Genomic DNA, 22,508 nt, shown 5'->3' on the forward strand with positions numbered 1-22,508 from the left:
AAAAAGGGGGGGAGGGGGGGGGGCATGAATGAAAGGTAATTATTTGAAAAGTAGTGTGAAAAATAAGAAAAAAAGGTAAGTAGTTATTTAATTAATGGTAGGTGTCGGAGTTGATTTACCAAAGTCAAGGGGGCTAATTAATTAATTGGCCGGGTGGGGTCCACGTTATTGCATCTCTAAAATCCGTGTCGTTGATGATTTTTCCTAGATTTCATTTTTATATGTAATAATAATCCGGCGGCTGCGGCTGCGGCTGACGCTGATGCTCAGCTTGGGGTTCAAGCAACAAATCCTCCTTTTCCTCTCAATTTTACCCCTAGGGCATATTAGTCAATTAACTAATCCAAAGCCGGCACATAAAAACATCAACGACGCGTCAAACGGTAATTACCATATAGAGATTGAGAGGGAGAGGGAGAGGGAGAGGGGGCAGGCAGACTTAAAACCCTAAAAACCTCTCTCGTTCTGTTTCACTCTCTCTTGGACTCGGACTCGGACTCTTTTCCCTTTCATAAATATCTTCCTTTCCGAAATTCTTTGATCTGTCCCTCTTTACCAGCTGTTTGTTCTTTTCCCGTCTTGCCGATGCAGAAGTCTTCCCTTTTGGCTTTCGGGGTTTCGTGTGTTGTGAGTACGTTATGCTTCAAGAAACTATGAACCTCTTCTGTTTCTTGAATTTTGATTTACTTTGCGTTCTTGGGGGATATATCTTCTGGGTTTTCACTTGTGGGTCTTTTCTTGTGTGTTTCCAGGAGTAGTGACGCTGACTTGTATGCACATGTGATTCTTTTCTTGCGTGATTTTGAATTAGCCGAACTTCTTGTGTCCTGAAGTTGTTACTTGTAGTCCAAGGTTTAAAGAGTTAATCGTTTGGGTAAATATCGATGTTTCCTAATTATAATTCGCTGTTAGTTGCTATCGATGATTGTGTTTTTTCGTCCATGCTGTCTTTTGGTTCTGCCTATTGATTTTCTTGTTTGCAGTACTCTCCGTATGTCATTCTCATATATAATTAGTTGAGGAAGTTGAATATTTGGAACTGTATGATAAGATAGGATACTCTTTTGTTCTTTGTTTTGTTGGATTTATGTGTTGAATTGGGAATCCCAAATCGCAGTTTAATTGTACTTTGAGAACACTTGATTATGCATCATAATGGTATTTATGAAACTTTGGCATAATAAATGTCTTTGGATCTCCAATCGATGGTATTACTTTTCCGGACTTCCATTGCCAAGCATTAATGTCAACTCGAATGAATAATGATTATTTTGTTTTGTTTGTTAGGACGTGATTGAGGCCAATGGTTATGGTGGCTGCTAACCAAGATAAAATCCGGAGTTGCTACCCAATGCAGTTTTCGACCATGTTAGCTGAGGATAACACAGCGCCTAGGAAGTTGAAGTTCAAAATAACTACCAAAGGGATAAGGGATGATTCCGGGGATAAGTCACGGGAAAATGTTGTGAAGCTTGTTATAAACTGTGGACAAGGAGACAGAGTGGCTGGAGTTAGAAATAAGCTTTCTGAGGCAAATGTTCTCCTGAAGTCATCTGTGCCAGCAAAGTCCAACAAGCGGAGGCCAGAGACTTCTCTTGATGGTGAAAGGGGGATTAGGCGGAAGATAGACAGCAACTTGAAAATTCAGTGTGGTAATGTTTTGAAAGAATTGATGAATCACCCTGATGGATGGATTTTCAGTGAGCCAGTTGACCCAGTGAAGTTGAACATTCCTGATTATTTCTCAGTAATCTCTGAACCCATGGATTTGGGAACAATAAAACGCAAACTAGAGGGCAATATGTACTTTGGTGCTGAGGAATTTGCTGCTGATGTGAGGCTGACTTTTTCCAATGCAATGTTGTATAATCCTCCTGACAATAGAGTTCATAGCTGTGCAAAGAAACTGGATAGAAATTTCAATAGAAGATGGAAGATACTGGAGGCAAAAATGCAGCATAGTAAGAATGTTGAACAGGCCAGTAGAATTGATTACATGGAAAAAAATGGCCCCCACACCAAGCAGACAGTAGGGCAGGTGCGTCAGGACACGAAGCTGATTGGCCTTAACAAAGCTGCCTTGCGCATAAAAGTCGGCACCTATAAGTCAATGTCATTTGAGGAAAAAGAGAAGTTTAGGTTAGAGCTTGTGCAAGTGCTGAGCAAAAAGATGACTGAAAAGCTGCGGAATGTGTTTCAGAAATTTAGCTTGACTGGTCTTGACAAAGAAAGGCTCGGTGCCTATATTGACTCGGCCGATGATGACACTTTATTCAAGTTGAGAAGAGAAATTAGAGTTTGCATGGAAGCAAGAGATGGAAAAGTAAGGATAATTTCAATCAAATAGTTTGTTTATTGTGGTCGATTGGCATTTGATTCTGACTTTCTCGAGTTAGCAAGCTTATGTATTGTATTCGGATTCTTACATCAATGTGGAAGCTTGTAGTTCTCTATTGTGATAGATACAATCATCTGCATATTCATGCCTCTATTTTCCTGTAATGGTCCATTCTAATTTATATGAATTTGTTTCCTTGAAGTAGTGTTTTAGTTCCATTGACATGCTAATGCTCGAATCTTTTGTTCATTGAAAAGGTCACGCCTGCAAGGATTGTGCAAAAAGGATTTCCCTCATTGAGGAGAACTGTGCAGAAAGGTATGATGTGGCAGAGTAATGTTTCTGCTTTCTGGCTAACTTTAGGAGCTCATCAGCCATGTCTCTTATTGGCATAGAACATTGCGGTCAAGGTGCTTGTGCATCTGCCAATCACAGACAATCAGTTGATTCGACTGAAGCTAAATGTTCATCATGTGTTGGCATGAGCGGTGAGCTAGACTCTCACTCCTGTAGTTATGTGTGCTTTGGTTTTTGGTGGTTATTCAACTCAACCATTTATCAATTTCAGATATATCCTCGGAAAGATCATCGGAACAGGACCATTGTAGTGATTCTAGACGTGTATGTATCAGCAACTAGTGATGCTTGAAGTTCCTTTAAGAATAATTTAGTGTATGAATGGTGCAAAATTGCTTTATGAGGCCTTCTTTTGATGTAGCAGGGTTCCGAGGTGAAATGTTCTCTGGCATCTGATACAAACAGCTCTGGTCCAGATTCTGGTGGTGAGAGCATTTTAATCTTATAGATTATGCCCACCTTCAAATGGTTTTGGTTATTTGAGCATTGACATGCTTGCAAATGATTCAAGGGCCTGGAGTTGTTCTCGATGACGAAAACAGCTCTCACCTGTCAACCCCGGCCATATGTGCTGCTTCTGTTGAAGGTATCTTACTGTACAACTATCATCCACCAGACGATGGTTGTGACCTTCTGCTGGACTATCAACTGTTTGTCACTTTCTGTTTGATTTTTCTGACATTTAAGCATTGGTTTTACCAAGTAACATGATATAGCTTGTACGGATGTGGCTATTTATGTTTTCCACCTGTTTTCATTTCGTGAAAGAACATACTTTGTATCACATATTTTATATTTTTTTGTTGCCTGGAATTTGATTTTTTTTACTCATTCATAGGCTGGAATTCGCTAGATGTGCAAATGTCACCCAAGAAGGCTTTGCGTGCTGCAATGCTAAAAACTCGCTTTGCGGATACTATCTTCAAAGCTACACATCAGGTGCTTGTGGACCATGTAATGATCCTTTGCTTTTACAGAATTTTTATCAGGACATGTTTTTTGTCATTTTGATTGGTTTAGCGACGCATTAATTATTTTTTTATTGTGGTGCTTTGGATTTTGGTGGTCATTTTGTAGAGTGAGAAGTCTGATCCTGTGAGGTTGCAGGAAGAAAGAGAGAAACTGGAAAGGGAACAACTAAAAGGTGACGCCAACGTCTTTGACTCATCTTATCAACTGCATTTATATATGAATTTATCAATTTCATTGATTAAAGTGTGTACAGATAAAATTTGTAGAGTATTGATTTGTTCAAAATTGTCACCCTCAACATCCTTAACTTTATTAGCTTAACAGCAGAAGTTGCCCTTTATAGCTTTTTTGGATAGATGCAGTAATCTGGGTATCGTTCATGACTTCATCTTTTAACAGGAATAACTGAGCAATTTCGTATAGTGACTTCAGAGCCCCCCCTTTCTGTATTTGTTCATCCTTTATGATCAAGCTATTTCACTAAGTTTTGTGGCTCACAGAGAAAGCTAGGATTGAAGCAGAAATCAGAGCTGCTGAAGAAGCTTCAAGGAGAAGGCTGCAAAATGATTTGAAGATGCAACGTGAAAGAGAAAGAGCGGCTGCAAGGATGGCACTAGAAAAGGTATTTTTTCCATTCATGTTTGGGCAACCTATCGGACTAAGTTGGTGGTTTTCTCTACATTTGCATGGGTTTCTGTAGGTTTTTTGCATTGGTGTTGAGGTTTCCTGCTTTGTTTTGCAGATGGGAAGAACCGTCTTGATTGATGAAAATGTAGATATCTGGAAAGACTTGGAGATGTTGTGTTGTGGTTCCCCGTCTGATCTACTTGATGGAGAGGGGTGCGATGTGATGAAAGTCTTTCACCCTGGAAACCTGTTGGAGCAGCTTGGCTTGTACATAAAAGCTGATTATTTGGAAGAGGACGAAGATGCAACATGGGATGGAGAAGAGGGGGAGATTCTGTCTTAGTCGCCTAATTGCTTTTGGTCTTGTGTTTAATCTTCTATTTCAAGTGCTTGGAGCGGTATTACTTGTACACAGTTTTTCCTTTGAGATATACGACACGTAACACTTGGGAAAATGGATTGATTGCCTGTGCCCTGTGTGTAGGATTTGTGCATCTGCTAATGATAATTATTTCTAAAAATGTCAGCTCCGAAAATCTGTTAAGTGTGTGGAGTAGCAGACTTAAATGTCAAAAGTTGTTGAATTAAGGTGTGTGTCTGTGTCCTGGAATACTTTTGCACGATGTGCCTCGAATTTTGTTTTGGTTTTTCCTGCGGCCAGATTTATTTTCATTCCACTTTCTAGGTTTGATGAATATTTTTATAATTGCAGCTATTAGAAGTCGCATAAATTTGATTGGTCTACCAATTAGAAAGGATTCTTCTAAATCATTTTAAAATACTACCCCTTGTGTGGTATTAATGTAATATAATTCAACGGATTTATACATAAAACTTTACTCTGAAATATATATCTACAACGATGATGAATGTGCACGTAATTAAATCTGACTTAACCGATCATAGCTTCAAAATCCCAATTTCAAAACCTTTCCTGGATAGCTCCAGAAACAACAAGATGTCACACTTGTTGAATTATATAGAATAGTAGTTATGATTTATAAATTACAGAAATTCTTCTAAAATTTAAAATAATTACGGATACTTTTCAAAAAAATTATTAATACCTTTTAATTTTAATAACTAACGGTTTGCTTAATTCATTAGTTTTCATCTATTTCCAAATTAAAATATTCTTGTGAGTTATAAATTATAGCTTTGCTTATTTTTAAAACTTTTTTCTGGAATGTTTTGGTCTAAATGGACTACTTCTTTTACAAATTTTCCATCCACCTAGTTCAATATTTAATTACGATAAAGATAAAATCAAGCCTATATCTGATGATCTCATAATTTTATCAAATATAGACCAACGAGGGATAATGACAATTGTGCTAAACATATGGAACTTCATGTAATTCAACACCCACCCCCCACCCACTATGTTTTAGGGAAAAAATTGGGACTGAAGCTCTAATGACATTGATTGATGGTCTTCACCCATGCAACGAAACACTCAACATTCAAATATATAATTAATTGTAACAAAAATTAATAATTGTTGAATCATATGCAATACTCATACTTGTGCTTTAATAAATTGGGACTGAAGTTCTACTACCTAATCTAGTGGTCTTCACCTGTGCAACAGGACACCCAACATTTCAAATATGTAAAAACTATAAATGCATGAAAAGGATGCTACTACTACGCTCTGGCCTCTGCTATAGCAGTTAACATTATCTAAATCTATAAGGTTTATTTCTTCTGATTTAGTATAGAAGGAGATTGCATATCATAATAAATAAACTTAACAAATGCTCAAACAAGCCCGAGAGAAAAGGCCCTTGAGCCGCGTGGCTAAGCCAACTGAACAAGGTACAAATGTAGGAGTAGAACATAAATTCAACTCGGTTCCATCTTCTCTACTTTATCACCAGAAAAATTTCAGCCAGCCTATCAGAATACAATAGGAGTTGACTTGGTGCTCTAAAATACGCGCAGATATCGTCGTATTTAACTCCCACAAGAATTATCTAAAGACCTAAACAAGGAGGGAAGTCGAGTCAGTGGTGATATTTCATGTTAAGGAGAAACACCCCCATTCTGACAGAGCCAACCTCTTGGAATTCAATTTCAACCACTGAACTACTACACAGTATAGCGATTCTTGGCAGCCCTGTCAAGTCTCTTGGCGTCATCCTGCATGAGACCAGATGGCAACTTATCCCTAGATGAAACGATGCATAAGACACCAAAGACTCAAGGTCAACTCCAAAAGGAGAACTTACATGGAATATGAAACCGATTGTATCATTGTAGTCCAGAAACTCCTTCCACTGTCTTCCAATGCTCAGCTGAAAATTGTCAAGAAATGTAGAGGAAAATACAATAAGCATGAGTTCTGAAAATTGCACAAATAAAGAAAGCTGCAAACACAAAAATCATTCATGCATAAATTTCAAGATATTATCCTCTTCCTGATATGGACACTTCCTTTATGGTTGAAATCTTTTCAAACATAGAACACACCGCATTGCTCCTTGCATGCGTGCTTACTCTGAACCACTAAACGGTATATGGTAAAGATAATTCTTGCCTGTTAGCTTGTGCCATCAAATTATTTGCGCACAAGAATAGGAGTACTATCTCAAACTCGGAAAGAGTTGAGGAGTCATACAGCAAATTCCACATGCCTAGAAGATTCTACGATACTTATCGGAAATCTCAAGGCGGATGGTATTTTTATCACCTACATTAAAGAAACTGTAGCAAAATGGCATGCAAAAATAGAATTGGAATATAACCATGTGAAACACCTGCTATGACCCGCGATAACAGAACTGGTCATTATAACAATAACATGTAAATGCTAGGGAACATTTCGAGTTACATTCTCAAACAAACCTGAGCAGCTTCATTTGCAGCATTTTTGGTCCAAAGAGCAATTTTCTCCTGCTTTCCTCGGACACTGACAACTGCTCCACATATTTCATCTCCATCATCAAATTGCTCCCCGATCATCGCCAGCAACTAAGAGGAATGCAAAAGGGAATAAGAGGGGAGAATTCAATAGAGAGATGGAATTCCCAACAAGATATAAAGAGACATACCGTATAGAGCCAACTAGTATCAGATTTACCCCTTGAAAAATTCACGGTCCACTTCCCCCCATTAGCGCAAATAGGATCTTCCCACTTTGGCTCTATTTTATTTTTGAAACAATGAAAGTCTGCACCCACTGCCAGCTTGCTTGGATGGTGTATATTATTGTAAACACTGCAAGCCAAGCAAAGGAAAATTATGGTATCACAATTCTCAACGTTATTAAGAACTATAATAACTGAAATTACTAACAACAAATGCCAAGTACAGTACAACCTTGTGGTTTGGAAGAAAATCATATGATCAAACAAAGTGGTTAGGCCAGTAGCCCATTACAAAGAGAGAGAGAGAGACCTAAAACCCTAGTGGCCTGCATATATTGACAACAACCTCTCGAGATTTCCAGCATCTTTTTTTTTTTCTTTTTTCCTGATAACAATTGCATGAGTGACTATTCATCATCGTGACAAGAGAAATGGCAACAACTCCAAAAGGGGTACACGAAGCAGCAATCAAAATCTCAAGCTATGCTCGACCTTTGACACACTTAATTTTCCTCAGGCTCAGTGATATCATACACATGTAACCAAAGAACTGCCCACAACATCTTGAGAGAAGAATAAAAAGTACAGAAAACTACCGAACATAAAGATAACTCGCACAAATCAACAACCCACGTAATACAAACTCCCAAAGTCGCATACCTAAAAACCCCCCAATTCGAACACAGAACCAGAGAAAGTCCATTAATCACACTCAAAAGCCCAAAAAAAAAAAAAAAAGGTATGATGTAATGATATAAAAAGCAGACCCCCAGAAATCTTCGACGGATGAGAAAGTGTAAATAGGGCGAATTGAGCTTCCCCATGCGGCTTGTTTGGACTTAGCAGAAGGATTGTCAAACCAGAACGTCCAAGAATTCTCCAATGGATGCCTGGGAGGCGGCGGCGCCATCGCCTTGGCGGCATCATCTGAATCGCCGCCAACGATCTCCCCCTCCTCCACCTCCGATTCCTCTCCCCCAACGTTATGGGTCATCAATGAGTTCTCTGCTTCCTCGCTGGAAGCCAATTTCTCCGTCTCGTCAACCATATCTTCCCTTGTAATTTTAAGGGTTCTTCTGCTTTGTGAACTGGTGCTGCTGTAGTTTGTGTTGGGTTCAGTTCTTACCCTGTCAAGCTCACAATTCCCACCCTAGCAAAGGATTTTTCTGGAATTTCAAGAAACTACTCCCTTCTCCGACCCAATTATTTTTCTTATTTGGGCCGCCCAAATGTCTGAATCCATATATTGGGCTTTCCAAAGATTTGCACCTAACATCTGATGTCAAATCTTTCTAAAATTTTTTATATGGTTCATTGTTCTATTATTTAATATTAATTTAATACATTAAATGATTAAATATTTTTAAAAGACAAAATGCAAACAACCCTTATGATATTGTAAATAAGCAAATTATCCACTTTTTGCTATTTCGTTATTTCAAAAAATAGAAAAGGATAAATTGCTATTATTTTTTTTATAAAAGAGTCATTTTAAAATATTACAGGGGATAAATTGCATTAAACCCTATTTTTCAATGAACCAATATGTAAATAAAAAGAACAAAAATTACTTTTGAAACCAGACTACCAATCTATATTCATGAGACTGAAACGTACAATCATATAGCGGCTGAGACTTCAACCTCATTATTCATACAAGGCCTCTTTGGCGGGTCATGCCAAGTTTAGATTACGAAATTTTGCAATTTCTTTTTTGTTTTTATATTGTTATTATTTTTCATCTTTTTTATGGTTTTTTTTAAATAATAATAATAATAATTTTATGGTCGGGGAGTGGGGGGACAATACTTAAGTACTCTCAAAAGTCAAAATTAATTGGTCCCAAAAGGTCCACATCATTTGTGGTCAGTGTAACTCTAAATTATATGGACCTTTGGGGACCTCATGAGGAAAATTTTATTGGTAATATTAATAGTTCTATTAAAGAAAAAAGGACCTCATGTGTGGATGCATGATCTTTTACATTAATTACAGGAAAATTAAATATAAATTTTTTTTTAATTTGAATCAGGTTTGGTCAGATCAAAATCAATTATATGATTAGTGTGATGTATAGTTCAAGGTAAGTGATCAATCTCAAGTATATCATAAGTGTCATACATTTGCTATGCGATTTGGTTCGACCAAATCTGATCTGATAAAACATTTTGCACATGCAATACATATTATTGTTCCAAGAAAAAATTACAAAAAGAAACACACAATATTAGATAACAAATCTTTAAATTTGTATTAATTAAATTTTCATGTAGTTGAGGAATGATTTGCCATTGAGCTTCCGGGAGAAGAAATCTTTGACGTAGTGCTCCGCCGTCATGCTCTTGTAGAGTGGGGGTTGTTTGAGTAAGAGGGATGGCAGTGGCCCTATTTCTGCTTTCAGTTTGGTGTTGAAGAACATTGCAATCGTGATCCTCTCTTTCTCTGAATTCACTGTTACCCTGTGCTCAATGCTCTTATACAATCCATTGCTTAATATCTGCAAATCGCTACGTGTTCATGCATATATATGATCATGATGATGATGATGCAGTAAAAAACGAAAATGGGTCGTAAATTGATGTATATAATTTTACCTCAGTGACGTCTCCTATATTAACAACAAAGGCATGTGGGAGAGGGCTGACAGGCAACCACACTCCATCTTTCTTGACTTGGAAGCCGTCGACTCCATTGACTTGGAGGAGGATGGTGATTCCGGTGGCGTCGGAGTGGGGCGTCAGCCCATTTACCTTGTTGGGTTCCGGGCATGGCGGGTAGTAATTCATCCTTATTGATTGCATCCCATCTTCGAACATTTCTTCTATTTCTGTCCTCTCGATCTTAAGTGCTTCCGCAATCAATTCAAATAAAGCCCTCGACAGTTTTTGTAGCTCATGTATGTAAGCTTCTAGGGTTTCTCTGCACACATGTATATTAAATTATATTTGACAATTTTACAAAATAGTTGGATATATATATATATATATAGTGTCAATTTCAGTATATTTCGGAAGAAAGAATAAATAAATAAATAAATATATATCATGTAAGCATTGCATCATCAGTAGTCTCTGATCTAAAATATAGACGGGATCTAATTCATGAACTGCTGGATCACGCTATTATATATGGTTGGATGCGATGAAATATTCATTAATGAATTGTTGGATTATATGTGTGCTATTATTCATCTACATGTTACCCAACTGCTCGTTGTCGTTAGCTATAGTACCACATCTCGATACACATGTGAAAAACATGAATACAAATACGAATACGATTACAAAACAAACACCACCCCACCACACACACACACAAAAGAAAAAAGGAAAGAAGATTAAATAAAAGATGAGATTTATATGGAGGAGAGGAAGAGAGGACCTGAGGGATGAAGGGAGCTCTGGGAAAAGATGAGGTTTTCTTATGTGAATGGGATTAGTAAACATGTAAAATCTGTCAGCCCAGTCAACTTTTTGATCGGCAGTGAGAATAGCAGTTTGACCATAACCCTCAATATCTCCAGGCCGAATCTTGAACTTCAACCTCTCTTCCAAAGGAAGCTTGTAAAATTCATGAATCTCGTACTTGAGTTTCTCCACCAACGTCTCCACGCCGTGGTTCACCAGCTTCATCATCATCATAACAACCAAGGTCTCAAATTTTACATACCCAAAGTGTAGCTACTTATTGGGAAGTAGTAGAAATAATTAAAATATAAAAAAAGTAAAAAATAAAAACCTGAAATATGCCCCAGTCTTTGCATGTGGCGTCCAAGTTGTGAAGCTGGGAATTTCTAGTTTCTTGAGCAAGCAAAGTTTTCATGTCGAGGACGGGGATTGCCGGAAGAGATTTTCCCTCAACCGCAGGTTCTGGAACCACAAGATAGCACTTTGGAATTCCATCAACATGTTTTTTAACCATCTCCTGAATACTCAGCTCCATTTCTCACTCAACTCAGCTTTTCTCTCTCTCTCTCTCTCTCTCTCTCTCTATATATATATATATATATACACACACACACACACACACACACACTGTATGAGAGGATTAAGCGATGGAATGGGTATTTATAGGTAGGGCAACAGAGAGGATGTAGTTTCCTAATTATGAGGAATCTTGATGATGAATTAATTAAAAACTTGATCAGAAAGTGTTTATGCTCAATGACTGCCAAGTGATGATAATGGGAGCTGGGAAGATGTTTCAAAAACTAACTGCCACGTTCCTCAATTGAACATTAACACTACTCTTTTTGACGTATTCAATCGCTTGCTGATTCCGACCTTCGTTGCGAAAATTTCATCCTCAATTCTCACCCTACCCAGCTCTGTCTAATTAATCATTTTTAAAATATATACATGCAGTTCATGCATAATTATTATAAACCTATATATAATCAATTCAACTATAAATATATATATATATATTCGCTATATATATTGAGTAGATTGATGGGCATAAATTAAAAGAGCTGAATCAATATTCGAATTTCAGTTCCTTCCATATATTCATAACTCTTCATGCATATACATACATATATATATATATGTGTGTATGTATATGATATATTCGACGACCAGGTGCTGTTATTGTATAACCCCGTTTGAATTTCATCAAATTTGGGATTATATGCGGTTTTGTCTGACTAAACCCCATTAATTAACTGGTCGAACTCTTAATTCTTTTTTTTTTTTTTTTTCCTTTACTTTATAATTTAACGCAAATTTCATCTCACGAACAAAAATAAAATAAATTCGGAATATTGATGGGCACGTTTGATTACGATTTCCAGAAGCTTTCCTGGTCTTGCATGTTTGCCTTTCAGGTAGTCAATTAATAGCTTTTTGGTTTATCTTCCACACAGGAGCCTTCAAACACGACGTTGACAACCTATGTATATAGTAGAAAAAGATTTTATTTAAATCAAATTTGATCGAATTAAATCAATTATAAAATAATATGATTGATTATTTTTATATATTTTACACCAATCAAATAACAAGTATATAACACTTGTTATATGTTCAAATCTGACCAACCCGACTTGGATTAGATGTCCCTCTACAATACTACAATTGCCCGTTGATGCTACATTTGCATCGATGGAGTAAATTTCCCAACAGATCTACAACACATAATTAATTAAGATATATATCTAAATATACTATAATTTGGTATACCAATTTATCAAATAGAATCACCAAGAAAATTTCAGTATTTATATTTGATCGAATTGAACAATTCAATTCGATATTTGCGTACTAAAATGAAATTGAGGTTGCCTGACCTCATGATTATGATGAGTTCAAAAATAGACTTTTCTGAGTCAAGAAGGATTAGGAGAGTTCCATGTAATTTTTATTTACCTGCAGGCAAATTACCGTCGACGTGCGCACTACCAACAAAAAACAACACCCACATGTTATTCATTTTTTTCAAGAAAATAATTACTATTATATCTCATATCATTTTTCTACATCATCACCCCCAATATGCGTGTAAATATTGATATATTTTAATACTTGTTTTTAATTATAAATATTCAGGATAAATCGAAGCCTCCTCTTATATATAAATTTGACACAATTATAAATACCTTATTATTGTTTGTCATTATAATTTCAACATTCGTCCAACAACGAGCCTATTCCGTTAGACTTCATTGCGTTTGCATCAAATTTTTCTAATGAACTGTTCAAGATGCCCTTATGAATTATAAATTTTATATTATTTAAAACTTTTTGCAATATTTTATGAATTATATCCCCTACGAATGATTTACTTTAGCCACCCTCATATTCTTTTACATTTTCTCAACTGTATTTTTATAAAAAAAAAAAAATATTTGACAAAGGTAAAGTAGTAATTTAATTTCACCTTGTTGTCTAAGAACTTCATAATTATTTTCTTTTTAAAGGGATATCATAATTTTTTAAATAAAAAAAATATTAATGATTAGACAAGGTCCATTAGATGGGGATCCTACGTAGGATGGTAAGAAAATCCTGAAATAAATAAATAACTTGATGGAGATGGATGAGACATAAACTCATCATGTCCCATAATAAACAGTACGCTTTGATCACACAATTGAAACGTTTCCTTAATCCAGGCGTTTAGTCTTCTCCACACTTTAATTTTTATATACTAAAAAATGAGTGGTGCTTATTATGATTCTTATTGAATAATATTTATTTGCACTCACCAATATAATTGTGCCCATCTGTGATTGATTCCATCAATCGTTTACCGGTTGATTTGCGGCATTGCCAATTTTTTTTTTTTTTTTATTAAATATAAAGTAATTAAGTGAATAAATAAACTTCAATAGATATAAGAGGATTTGCCGACTTAAATATTTTTGTTCCGTGAATTAATTTTAACTATATCGTAAATTTCAATTATCAATGTTATATATAATTTAGACTCCCTCTAGAAATATTAAATTATAATTTTTAATTTTTTTGTTTTTGAAAATACATCCCATTTGAAAATTCTCGATTTACATCTGACCCTCCTCATTAGGATTTGGACGAAAAATGCTAACATAAGAAAAAAAAATATATATAATTTTTTAAATTTTGGTCCTTATTTGGCATCCACACGTATATTTTTATACTTATAAATGAATAAATATAACATATATAGAGAGTGAGATTAACATCGTTATATTTTTTTCTTAATAAGTATAAAATTATTACACATAAATATTAAATAAGGGGTAAAATTTAAACACTATGCAAATTTTTTGTTGGAATTATTTATCCAAAAATCCTAACAAGAAGGCTTCAATTAAAAAATGAATTATTGAAGAGGTGTGAGTGTAAATTAGCATTTCTAGAAGAATTTAAATATAATAAATTCACACACACATATATATATATATATCATTAATAATTATTATACAAACAAATAAAAATCAAAATTTGTGTTTGGTCTCACAAATTTATTAATTATGAGATGTTAATTTGGTGAGCAACATTAATTAATGTGATTGGAGAATGGAGTGGGTCGGATAATTTAAGATCACTAAATAAACGTGCATATTTTGGAATAAGAAATGTGGTTTACGTGTTTGACTATTATGTGCCCTGTAAATCGTGCCATTTAGATCACGTTCCTGAGAAGGACATGCGAACCATTTGTAAAAGCTGACAACGACATACAAATTACAGGACATTTTAAATTATCAAAATCGGCTAAATAGTATGTGAGGTGTCCCTTTTTTCTTTTTTATATATAATTAATTATATCATACAATATTTCAAAATATTAAAATTTTATTAAATACTCCAATATATGTAAATTAGATTTTATAATTAATTGAATTGTATTTTATTTTGTGAATTGATAACTATTCTTTTAAAATAGTATATCCATTAATTTTTTGATAAAAAAAGGTAGAATTATTAATCATATGATCAAGTAGATTGAATTTTTGACTTTTTGTAATTTGAAAAATCATCTGCACTTATCCGCGTGCTTTGACTATTTTGCTTTTCTAATTTTAATTAATACCGATTATTTATTATTGTATATTATATTTATACATGCATATTCTTATTCACGCAATAATTGTGGTCTAATAGTTAATATTGAATTAGTATACCCACATTATGAGTTTGAATTTTTGTCAAAATATTTGGTGAGGGCTAAATATATATAATGACTTATGTTGTTAATTTTTATATAATTAGATTTTAATTTTCGGCGAGAGTAAGTGAACAGTCAATTAATTCCAATATGATTGATTTTGAATTTTTGCTTCAGTAGGTTAATTATAAAGAGCTTAGCCAACACGAGCTGGCGCAATCCTATGGTTTTGTGGGCCTAACATATGGTGCAGAGTCAATCCTCCCTAGTCAAGTTCCAATGTCACTATTCAAACCTTGACACTAAGTTGGGCCCCGTTGGCCGAATCTGTTTCTCCTCACTCGCCGTGACAGTCTTGTCTGTTTTCCTTTTCTACATCAATCGCTTCGCGTGCCTGCCCATGCATGAATCCCACCGTCTGCATGATCTTTATTGCCACCGACGACAGTTAATCCGAACTCGTATGCAGAGAAACTAACGACGCATACACGCCATCTTTGATCTGCATCAGCGCGTCGTGCCTTCCCTTCTCGCAGATCACTCCATTCTTCACGACCGCGATTATGTCCGCCCCGACTATTGTAGTCAAGCGATGGGCGACTACGACCGTCGTCCTGTTCACCATCACTCTGTCTAGTGCGTCTTGGACTATTCGTTCCGACTCGGCGTCCAGCGCGCTCGTTGCCTCGTCGAGCAGGAGGATTTTCGGGTCTTTGAGTATTGCCCTGGCGATGGCGATGCGTTGTTTCTGTCCGCCTGATAACTGGACGCCTCTCTCGCCGACGTTGGTGTCGTAGCCTTGAGGCAGACCGGAGATGAAGTTGTGGGCATTGGATGCTTTTGTTGCTTCTATGATCTCTTCCTCCCTTACATCTCCCTTTTTCCCGTAGGCAATGTTTGCGCGGATCGTGTCGTTGAAGAGAATGGGCTCCTGGCTGACCAGTCCCATCTGTTGCCTCAGCCAACTGATTTTGAATCTCTGAATTTCCACTTCGTCCAAGAATATCTTGCCCGAGTCGGGATTGTAGAACCTTTCTATTAGACTTATAACCGTTGATTTTCCACTTCCACTCTCTCCAACCAGTGCAACAGTCTGAAAAAGGTTGTAAGAACAGATGATAAATCTTTTTCAAGAATGAAGAATGACTAGAAGAGTTGAGAGCAGAGTGAACATAGATACCTTTCCAGGGGGAATGGTTAGGCATAAATCCTTGAAGATTTGAACATCGGGACGAGTCGGGTACTTGAAGCTCACATGTTGTAACTCAATCAAACCACTAACACTAGCCAAAGTCGTGCCTTCATCACTACTAGAATCAATTTTCGGTTTGCTGTCAAGTAACTCAAATATGGAGGCAGCAGAATCTTTAACTTTGTTGACATCCGGAGCCGTTGCGCTTGCTTGGGACACCCCGGTTGCGGCCATCGTCAGGGCAAAGAAAACCTGCACCAATTGTCGTTATAGCACGCCAGAGCTTGTTTAAATTTATAAACCACAAAAACAGAAAGAACTTAATGTATATTACCTTGAATACTTCCCCAAATGTTGCTCTATCGTGTTTAATTAGGACGGCGCCAATGTAGAAACAAAATGCTTGTGCACAGTAGAGTGCAAAAGAACCAGCCCCGAAACTTGCTCCGCTTACAATTCCGAGTCTGACTCCTTGCTTCAAAGGAGCGTCACATTTTGCCTCGTACATCTTCATCACCTTGTCCTCGGCACTGAAAGATGCCACGGTTCTGATGCTGCTGACAGCATCGTTGGCTATTTGACTAGCCTCTTCATACATGACCTGTATGCATATTATAAAATAGCATTGATCTTTCATTAACCACATATGTAGAGATATTATCTTGATTCTACGCTCTAATTTATAAGTAAAGCAGCTAAATGAACCTTGGCATCAGCAGAGAACCCTCTGTAAAACCTCATCTGCAAGAATCCTTGCAAACCAACAAGGGGTAGGACAAGTAAGATTATTATGGCCAGCAACCAGTTAGCTGTGAAGGCTATAACAAGCCCTGCTAATACCGTTGCTATATTTTGCACTATTAATCCTAATGCATCTCCTACAAGGCCTCTTACAGTGGAGGCATCAGTAGATAATCTCGCCCCAACTGCACCACTGCACTCGAACAACACCTCCGTTTCAGATTTTTCGGTCAAAATAAAACAAAAGTTATTTGGTTTTTACTTCTTGGAAAATCGACAAACCTGGAGTTGGCAGGATCATCAAACCAGCTGATCTCCTGGTGCACTACCTTCTTAAACGAAAGCGAACGAATCCTTTGAATCAGTTTACCACCTGCAACTCCGAAAAAGTAATTCTGCACCGGAAGGGCCACCACCGTGCACGCGCCTAACACAACCATCATGAGTGCCCAAAATTTAGAATCTTTCTTCAGCTGAGGTGGAGGTTCGAAGAATATCTTAATAGCTGAGGACAGCAAGAGTCCAAAAATCGGGAATGTCATGCCATTTAAGCCTGCGCCTAGCGCTCCAAGTAGCAAATATGGCAATTCAGGTTTGTTAAGGTGGGCAAGCCGTTGGATAGAAACTTTTTTATGTTTTATCAATGGATTTTTCTCCTTTTTATCTATATCATCATCTGGAGATTCAGATTCTTGGATGTCAACAAAACCAGGAATACCATAGGAAAGTGAGAAGGAACGCCTTGATGACCCTTTGCTTGAAGATTTCCTCAAGGAAAATCTGCGGCTTGAAGACTTGCTCGAGCTTCGGTCTAAGTCTAAAACAGTCTCTGCTATGTCCGAGGCAGCCCCTTGTTTATTCAGTTCTTGCATGCGAACAAGCTGCGAGTATGCTCCCTCAGGATCTTCTATCAACTTTGCGTGTGTACCTAGCATTTAATTTTTGGAGAGAAGATCTCAAGTATATGGCATTTGACTAAGACTGTACGAGAAGAAGCAATTTAGATTCATATACCTTGCTCAACTAGTTTCCCAGCATGCACCACTGCTATAATGTCCGCATTTCTTATAGTTGTTAAACGATGGGCAACAATGAGTGTTGTTCTATTTGTCATAACATTGTCAAGTGCTGCTTGAACTATCCGTTCCGACTCCGTATCCAGAGCACTTGTTGCTTCATCAAGAAGAAGTACTTTTGGATCTTTCAGAATGGCACGAGCAATTGCAACTCTTTGCTTCTGACCTCCAGAGAGCTGAGTGCCGTGTTCGCCCACCATGGTATCAAGACCCTGTGAATAAATTGATACAGTAAAATTCTGAAATCATCGAAAGAACAATATGACCCTTTAAAACAAATAAAGAGTTTAATTTACCTGTGGTAGCTTGTTGATGAAAGTAGCAGCATTAGCAAGCTGAATGGCCCTCCTTATCTCTTCATCAGTGGCATCTTCTTTGCCATACAATATGTTCTCCTTCAGAGTAGTAGCAAACAAGATTGGTTCCTGACTTACAAGTCCAATCTTTCCTCTGAGCCATTGGAGTCTCAAGTCCTTCAAATTAACCCCATCGATCAGAACTTCTCCAGCATCAGGATCATAAAATCTCTCCACCAAGCTGATAACCGTCGACTTTCCGCTTCCACTCTGCCCAACCAAAGCGGCCGTTTTTCCACATGGTACGTATAGTGAGAACCCTGCAAAAATCTGGACTTCTGGCCGTGCTGGATATCTGAAGTACACATCTTTGAGCTCGATTTCGCCTTTCATGTCTTCCAACTCGATCCCTCTAGTGTCAGCTGCATCAATTTTTGGTGTACGTTTGATAGTCTCAAACATCTTGTAAGCTGCAGCTTGACCTGCTGCAAATGCATTTAATGATGGAGATGTCTGGCCAAGCGATCTGGTAAAGCATTAACAACAACTGTTGAGTGCAAATAATGTCGATGGTGCATGTGATTTCAAGAAAGTGAACTTGTTTGTTTATCACATAATTGTGCACTTACATTCCCCCAGTCATAATGGACATAATAACGTTGATTACTATTCCCCCAGTGTATCCTTTCTCCATTATTAGTTTGGCTCCATACCAAATAGCAAGTCCGTAGGCACTGAAGACAATTAACAACACTACACCAACTCCAAAGCCTGTAGCCAGCCCTTGTTTCACGGTAGATGCATAAGCAGTCTTCAGTTTGCTATCATACATTTCTGTTGCTCGTTTCTCGCCGGTGTAGGACGCAACCTGCAACAGTTATGAACAATCCTGTGATACTATGGAAATTAAATTTCATTGCTATAGAAACTTCTGAATGAAGACACAGCTTTACCGTCCTAATTGCTCCAACTGTCTGTTCCGCTATGTTTCCAGCTTCCGCATAAGCAGCCTGGCTGCGACTTGACATCTTTGCCATAATAAGAGCCACACATCCTCCTGCTATGGCTAGAGCAGGAATACATGAAGATAACACGAGCGCTAGGCGCCATCCTTTAATAAAAGCAATAGCAAAGCCCCCAAAGAACGTCGACATAAATTGGATGAATTTACCCACCTGAGACAATCACTTTTCAGGAGTCAGGGGCAGTAAATTTCAGAGCAAAACGATGCAAAATTGTGGAAGCTGACTATTCAGTAATTACTGTTTAATGGAACTACTCAAATCGCAGCAGCAGAAGCAGGAGTTGGTTTTGATAGGAGCTTACCTTCTCGCCCATGGCTTCTTGAATGAGAATTGTGTCCCCAGACATCCTCCCAATCACCTCCCCTGTTGTTGTTTGCGTATCAAAGAACTCGATATCTTGCCTTAATATGGTTTTCAAGTACAACCCTCGTATTCGAGCTGCCTGTCTTTCTCCAGTTACCATCCAACACATCATCTCTGCTCATCATGATGTCCATGAACAGATTGTAAGCTTTCTAACGTTGCTTATCATGTAATAACGTCACAAATGTAGTACACACAAATTCTTACAGAAGATTCCTTAAGACTTACGTAGAAGGGAGGCAATGCCAGCGCCGATAGCCAAGTACACAAATTTGAGGGATACCTGAAGATTGCGCGACAAAGATGAGCATAGAGTAAAACTCAGTATCCATCCATCAAGTTTAACGAGAAAAACACCAGACTTCTCCTATTACATTTTGTAAAGATCTAAGCACGAATTAAGAAGATAAAATTTGGAAACCAATCCAAGAATTTGTGTGGTTCAACTATATGTAGTGATGAAGAAATTGGTACGAAGTGAAGAAATTTCATCAAATCAGAAATCGGTAAAAGTAAAAAAGAAGATAAATTTCAAGAGCCAATTCAATTTTCATCCACATGAGGCGAAGTTCATCCTCCTTCAAGGATCCGTGTGGTTTGCATGGATCAAGGGAAAGAAAATCCAAGAAAGATAGAGAACCAGAAAAGCGTGTAGAAGAAGAACTATCACCTTTGAGATTACATGCACAACTTGTGATGTATCGGTCCCGGCGAAAGAATTGATCAACTCGCCGAAAATAACAGTCATGACGGGCTGCGTTAACCCGTTGCCAATGGCTGAAATGGTGCCAATGGTCATGAGCGCCACATCGAGCCTGTCGGCAAAGGAAAACAGTTTATAGAACGGGACTTTCTGATCCTCTTTCTTCTCAGACGGCTGGTGGTTCCGCAATGGCTCGGCTTCTCCAGCCATTGCCTTTTCTTGCTAACCTTTTTTCTCAACGAAAATTTAAGACCCCTTCTTCGCCGTGATCCCAAGAAAACAATTAATATTCAAACTTGTTTTTCAGGCAAGAATTCAATTGGCTCCGGCCGGGAAACAAATTTATTTTCCAGTTCCCGTATGTACGGTCATATATTTGCACACGGGAACAGCTTTTCCGATTTTGTGGGTACACAAGTAATTTGTTGTGGGATCAAAAACGAAAAAAGGGTCAATTTGTTGAGAGATATGAAATTTATTTCCTGTCAAATTCCTTTCAGAAATTCTATTTCTTTCCACAAAAACATTCATGTATATATATAATGGTTGGAAAGATCCGAAGGTGCATTGCAAGAAATCCAACTAGAGGTGGGGGTTGGGTCAAATTCCTGATTTAAAGCAAACTTGACTTTTTCTTCAACTCCCTATATATATCTATAGTGTGTGTGTGGGAGAGATAGAGAGAGGTTCTAGAATGCCAAATCTTCCCCTAAATATATATATAATTGTATGCAACTGTTTTGCAATACCTAACTAGCCATACATTCTGAATTATATCATACCACATGATGCGTAATAATAATAAGTTGTATGGCCTGGCGATTCTTGATTTTCTTTTTCGTAATTAAAGTGTGACAAATCACGTGTGTTTGTAAACATGCGATTTGAATTTTCCTTAACGTTCGATAGAATTAAATTACCTAGCCTGCATGCCTTACTTGATTGGGTTAATGGGCTATAAATATTTCAAAAAATTTGTAAAAGTGGTTGGGGTGATATGCACATTGCATGCCCGTGATCGACTTTCCGTCTACTGCTTTGTCTCGTGATCTCACTGAAAACTAATCATAGTATTTGGATTAGTTTTTTTTAGTGTTTTGTAGAGATAGAAAGAAAAAAATAAAGATAAATAAGTGTGTGTTAGAGATAGTATGTATGTTTGATTTATTTTTAGAGATAATTTAAGATAAGTATTGTATGTCTAATATTGTTTTGGGAGATAAAAATTATTATTCATTGTCAAATTATTATGTCTTTGATATGATTTGTGTTTTGAGCGTTTTGTTTTGTATTTTGGAAATAGAGAGAGAAAATAAAGATAAGTAAGTGTGTGTTGAAAATAGATGGTATGTTTGAATTTGTGTTTTAAGGTAATTTAAAATATTTTAAAATAAGTGGTATAGATTTGTAGATTTGATGTTGGAATTTAGGAGATAAAAATCACTATTTATTGTCAAATCATATCTCTTTTATATATATATATTTTTATATTAAATATGTATATATATAATATATTATATGTTTAATGTTGTATTTTTTGAAGATAAAAATTACTATTTATTGTCAAATCATGTCTCTTTTGTATTATATATAAATGTATATATATATACATATATATTATAAAAAAGAAAGTTGAAAAATAAAAAAATACACAAATAAGGTGTAAAACCACAAAAACAAACATTCAGTATGATTTATCTTATTTCGGAAAATAGGAAAATATGAATCCAAACCTAGTGAATGTATCTTTCTATGATAGTCGATGAAATATGCAAGTCAAAGAAAAGATTATTGCCCATGCAGGTGCATGCAAATCTGGGCAAGTACGATAATTCAGTGTATTGCTTTTGTTAGAGAAGTCAAACCGAATCCTTACAAAAGACTTTCCGAATATCAAACCGCACACAGTATTTGACTCTTTTTTTACCGTTAGTTTTAATGAGGAGGTCTCAACTGTGGTCATTCATGTCCCTGAGATCCAGGGTTCTGGTTGAGAGGAGATGTGATGAAATTACAAGCAATTTCAGAACGATGTTACTAACACATCTCAGTGCTGTGTTTCCATGCATTGAGCATTGGAGAATTTGCGTCTGTTGAAAATTTGATGATCTTCAATTTGTAAAGAGTGTTTCTGGA

At 36.8% G+C, this 22,508-nt stretch overlaps 4 protein-coding genes across 8 annotated transcripts; 1 reads left to right on the plus strand and 3 right to left on the minus strand.

The window, feature by feature from the left end:
• Positions 388 to 4,928, plus strand: LOC105175654 (transcription factor GTE9-like). 5 transcript variants are annotated; one of them, XM_020698257.1, is made up of 12 exons: positions 388 to 627; positions 753 to 874; positions 1,288 to 2,323; positions 2,596 to 2,656; positions 2,734 to 2,826; positions 2,907 to 2,959; positions 3,057 to 3,120; positions 3,207 to 3,281; positions 3,534 to 3,649; positions 3,773 to 3,839; positions 4,168 to 4,289; positions 4,410 to 4,928. In XM_020698257.1, exons 3-12 carry the CDS (start codon positions 1,304 to 1,306, stop codon positions 4,635 to 4,637), a joined length of 1,899 nt encoding a protein of 632 aa, XP_020553916.1. In that variant the 5' UTR covers positions 388 to 627; positions 753 to 874; positions 1,288 to 1,303; the 3' UTR covers positions 4,638 to 4,928. The 5 variants fall into 5 exon arrangements, with proteins under 5 accessions (XP_020553916.1, XP_011096458.1, XP_011096463.1 ...); XM_011098156.2 differs by lacking the exon at positions 753 to 874 and having other exon boundaries at positions 388 to 631; XM_011098161.2 differs by lacking the exon at positions 753 to 874 and having other exon boundaries at positions 388 to 631; positions 3,534 to 3,634.
• On the minus strand, positions 6,006 to 8,524 carry LOC105175655 (eukaryotic translation initiation factor 4E-1). Its single transcript, XM_011098164.2, has 5 exons — positions 8,151 to 8,524; positions 7,348 to 7,513; positions 7,142 to 7,267; positions 6,526 to 6,591; positions 6,006 to 6,436 (listed from the first exon to the last, which is right to left on the minus strand). The coding sequence occupies exons 1-5, from the start codon at positions 8,429 to 8,431 to the stop codon at positions 6,386 to 6,388; spliced, it is 690 nt and encodes a 229-aa protein (XP_011096466.1). The 5' UTR covers positions 8,432 to 8,524; the 3' UTR covers positions 6,006 to 6,385.
• On the minus strand, positions 9,641 to 11,389 carry LOC105175719 (protein SRG1-like). The gene is made up of 4 exons (XM_011098268.2): positions 11,122 to 11,389; positions 10,765 to 11,009; positions 9,978 to 10,302; positions 9,641 to 9,880 (listed from the first exon to the last, which is right to left on the minus strand). Exons 1-4 carry the CDS (start codon positions 11,323 to 11,325, stop codon positions 9,641 to 9,643), a joined length of 1,014 nt encoding a protein of 337 aa, XP_011096570.1. The 5' UTR covers positions 11,326 to 11,389.
• On the minus strand, positions 15,105 to 20,879 carry LOC105175657 (ABC transporter B family member 9). Its single transcript, XM_011098166.2, has 12 exons — positions 20,340 to 20,879; positions 19,898 to 19,952; positions 19,608 to 19,783; positions 19,235 to 19,456; positions 18,911 to 19,149; positions 18,282 to 18,807; positions 17,924 to 18,197; positions 17,192 to 17,837; positions 16,874 to 17,102; positions 16,503 to 16,769; positions 16,157 to 16,420; positions 15,105 to 16,069 (listed from the first exon to the last, which is right to left on the minus strand). The coding sequence occupies exons 1-12, from the start codon at positions 20,580 to 20,582 to the stop codon at positions 15,425 to 15,427; spliced, it is 3,786 nt and encodes a 1,261-aa protein (XP_011096468.1). The 5' UTR covers positions 20,583 to 20,879; the 3' UTR covers positions 15,105 to 15,424.

The sequence above is a fragment of the Sesamum indicum genome, linkage group LG12 (genome assembly GCF_000512975.1).
Source record: "Sesamum indicum cultivar Zhongzhi No. 13 linkage group LG12, S_indicum_v1.0, whole genome shotgun sequence".
Lineage (NCBI taxonomy): Eukaryota > Viridiplantae > Streptophyta > Magnoliopsida > Lamiales > Pedaliaceae > Sesamum > Sesamum indicum.

Excerpts from the sequence above, each read along its gene's own strand:
- LOC105175654 (XM_011098156.2), top strand. The coding sequence starts at position 1,304 with ATGGTTATGGTGGCTGCTAACCAAGATAAAATCCGGAGTTGCTACCCA. Across the intron at positions 2,960-3,056 it reads ATTGTAGTGATTCTAGACGT|CAGGGTTCCGAGGTGAAATG; the intron begins GTATGTATCAGC and ends CTTTTGATGTAG. Across the intron at positions 3,282-3,533 it reads ATGTGCTGCTTCTGTTGAAG|GCTGGAATTCGCTAGATGTG; the intron begins GTATCTTACTGT and ends ACTCATTCATAG.
- LOC105175655 (XM_011098164.2), bottom strand. The coding sequence starts at position 8,431 with ATGGTTGACGAGACGGAGAAATTGGCTTCCAGCGAGGAAGCAGAGAAC. Across the intron at positions 7,268-7,347 it reads ATACTAGTTGGCTCTATACG|TTGCTGGCGATGATCGGGGA; the intron begins GTATGTCTCTTT and ends CATTCCTCTTAG. Across the intron at positions 6,437-6,525 it reads CAATCGGTTTCATATTCCAT|GATGACGCCAAGAGACTTGA; the intron begins GTAAGTTCTCCT and ends GGTCTCATGCAG.
- LOC105175719 (XM_011098268.2), bottom strand. The coding sequence starts at position 11,325 with ATGGAGCTGAGTATTCAGGAGATGGTTAAAAAACATGTTGATGGAATT. Across the intron at positions 11,010-11,121 it reads AAGACTGGGGCATATTTCAG|CTGGTGAACCACGGCGTGGA; the intron begins GTTTTTATTTTT and ends ATGATGATGAAG. Across the intron at positions 10,303-10,764 it reads GAGCTCCCTTCATCCCTCAG|AGAAACCCTAGAAGCTTACA; the intron begins GTCCTCTCTTCC and ends ACATGTGTGCAG.
- LOC105175657 (XM_011098166.2), bottom strand. The coding sequence starts at position 20,582 with ATGGCTGGAGAAGCCGAGCCATTGCGGAACCACCAGCCGTCTGAGAAG. Across the intron at positions 17,103-17,191 it reads GATGATCCTGCCAACTCCAG|TGGTGCAGTTGGGGCGAGAT; the intron begins GTTTGTCGATTT and ends GTTCGAGTGCAG. Across the intron at positions 16,770-16,873 it reads GGTTCTCTGCTGATGCCAAG|GTCATGTATGAAGAGGCTAG; the intron begins GTTCATTTAGCT and ends ATATGCATACAG.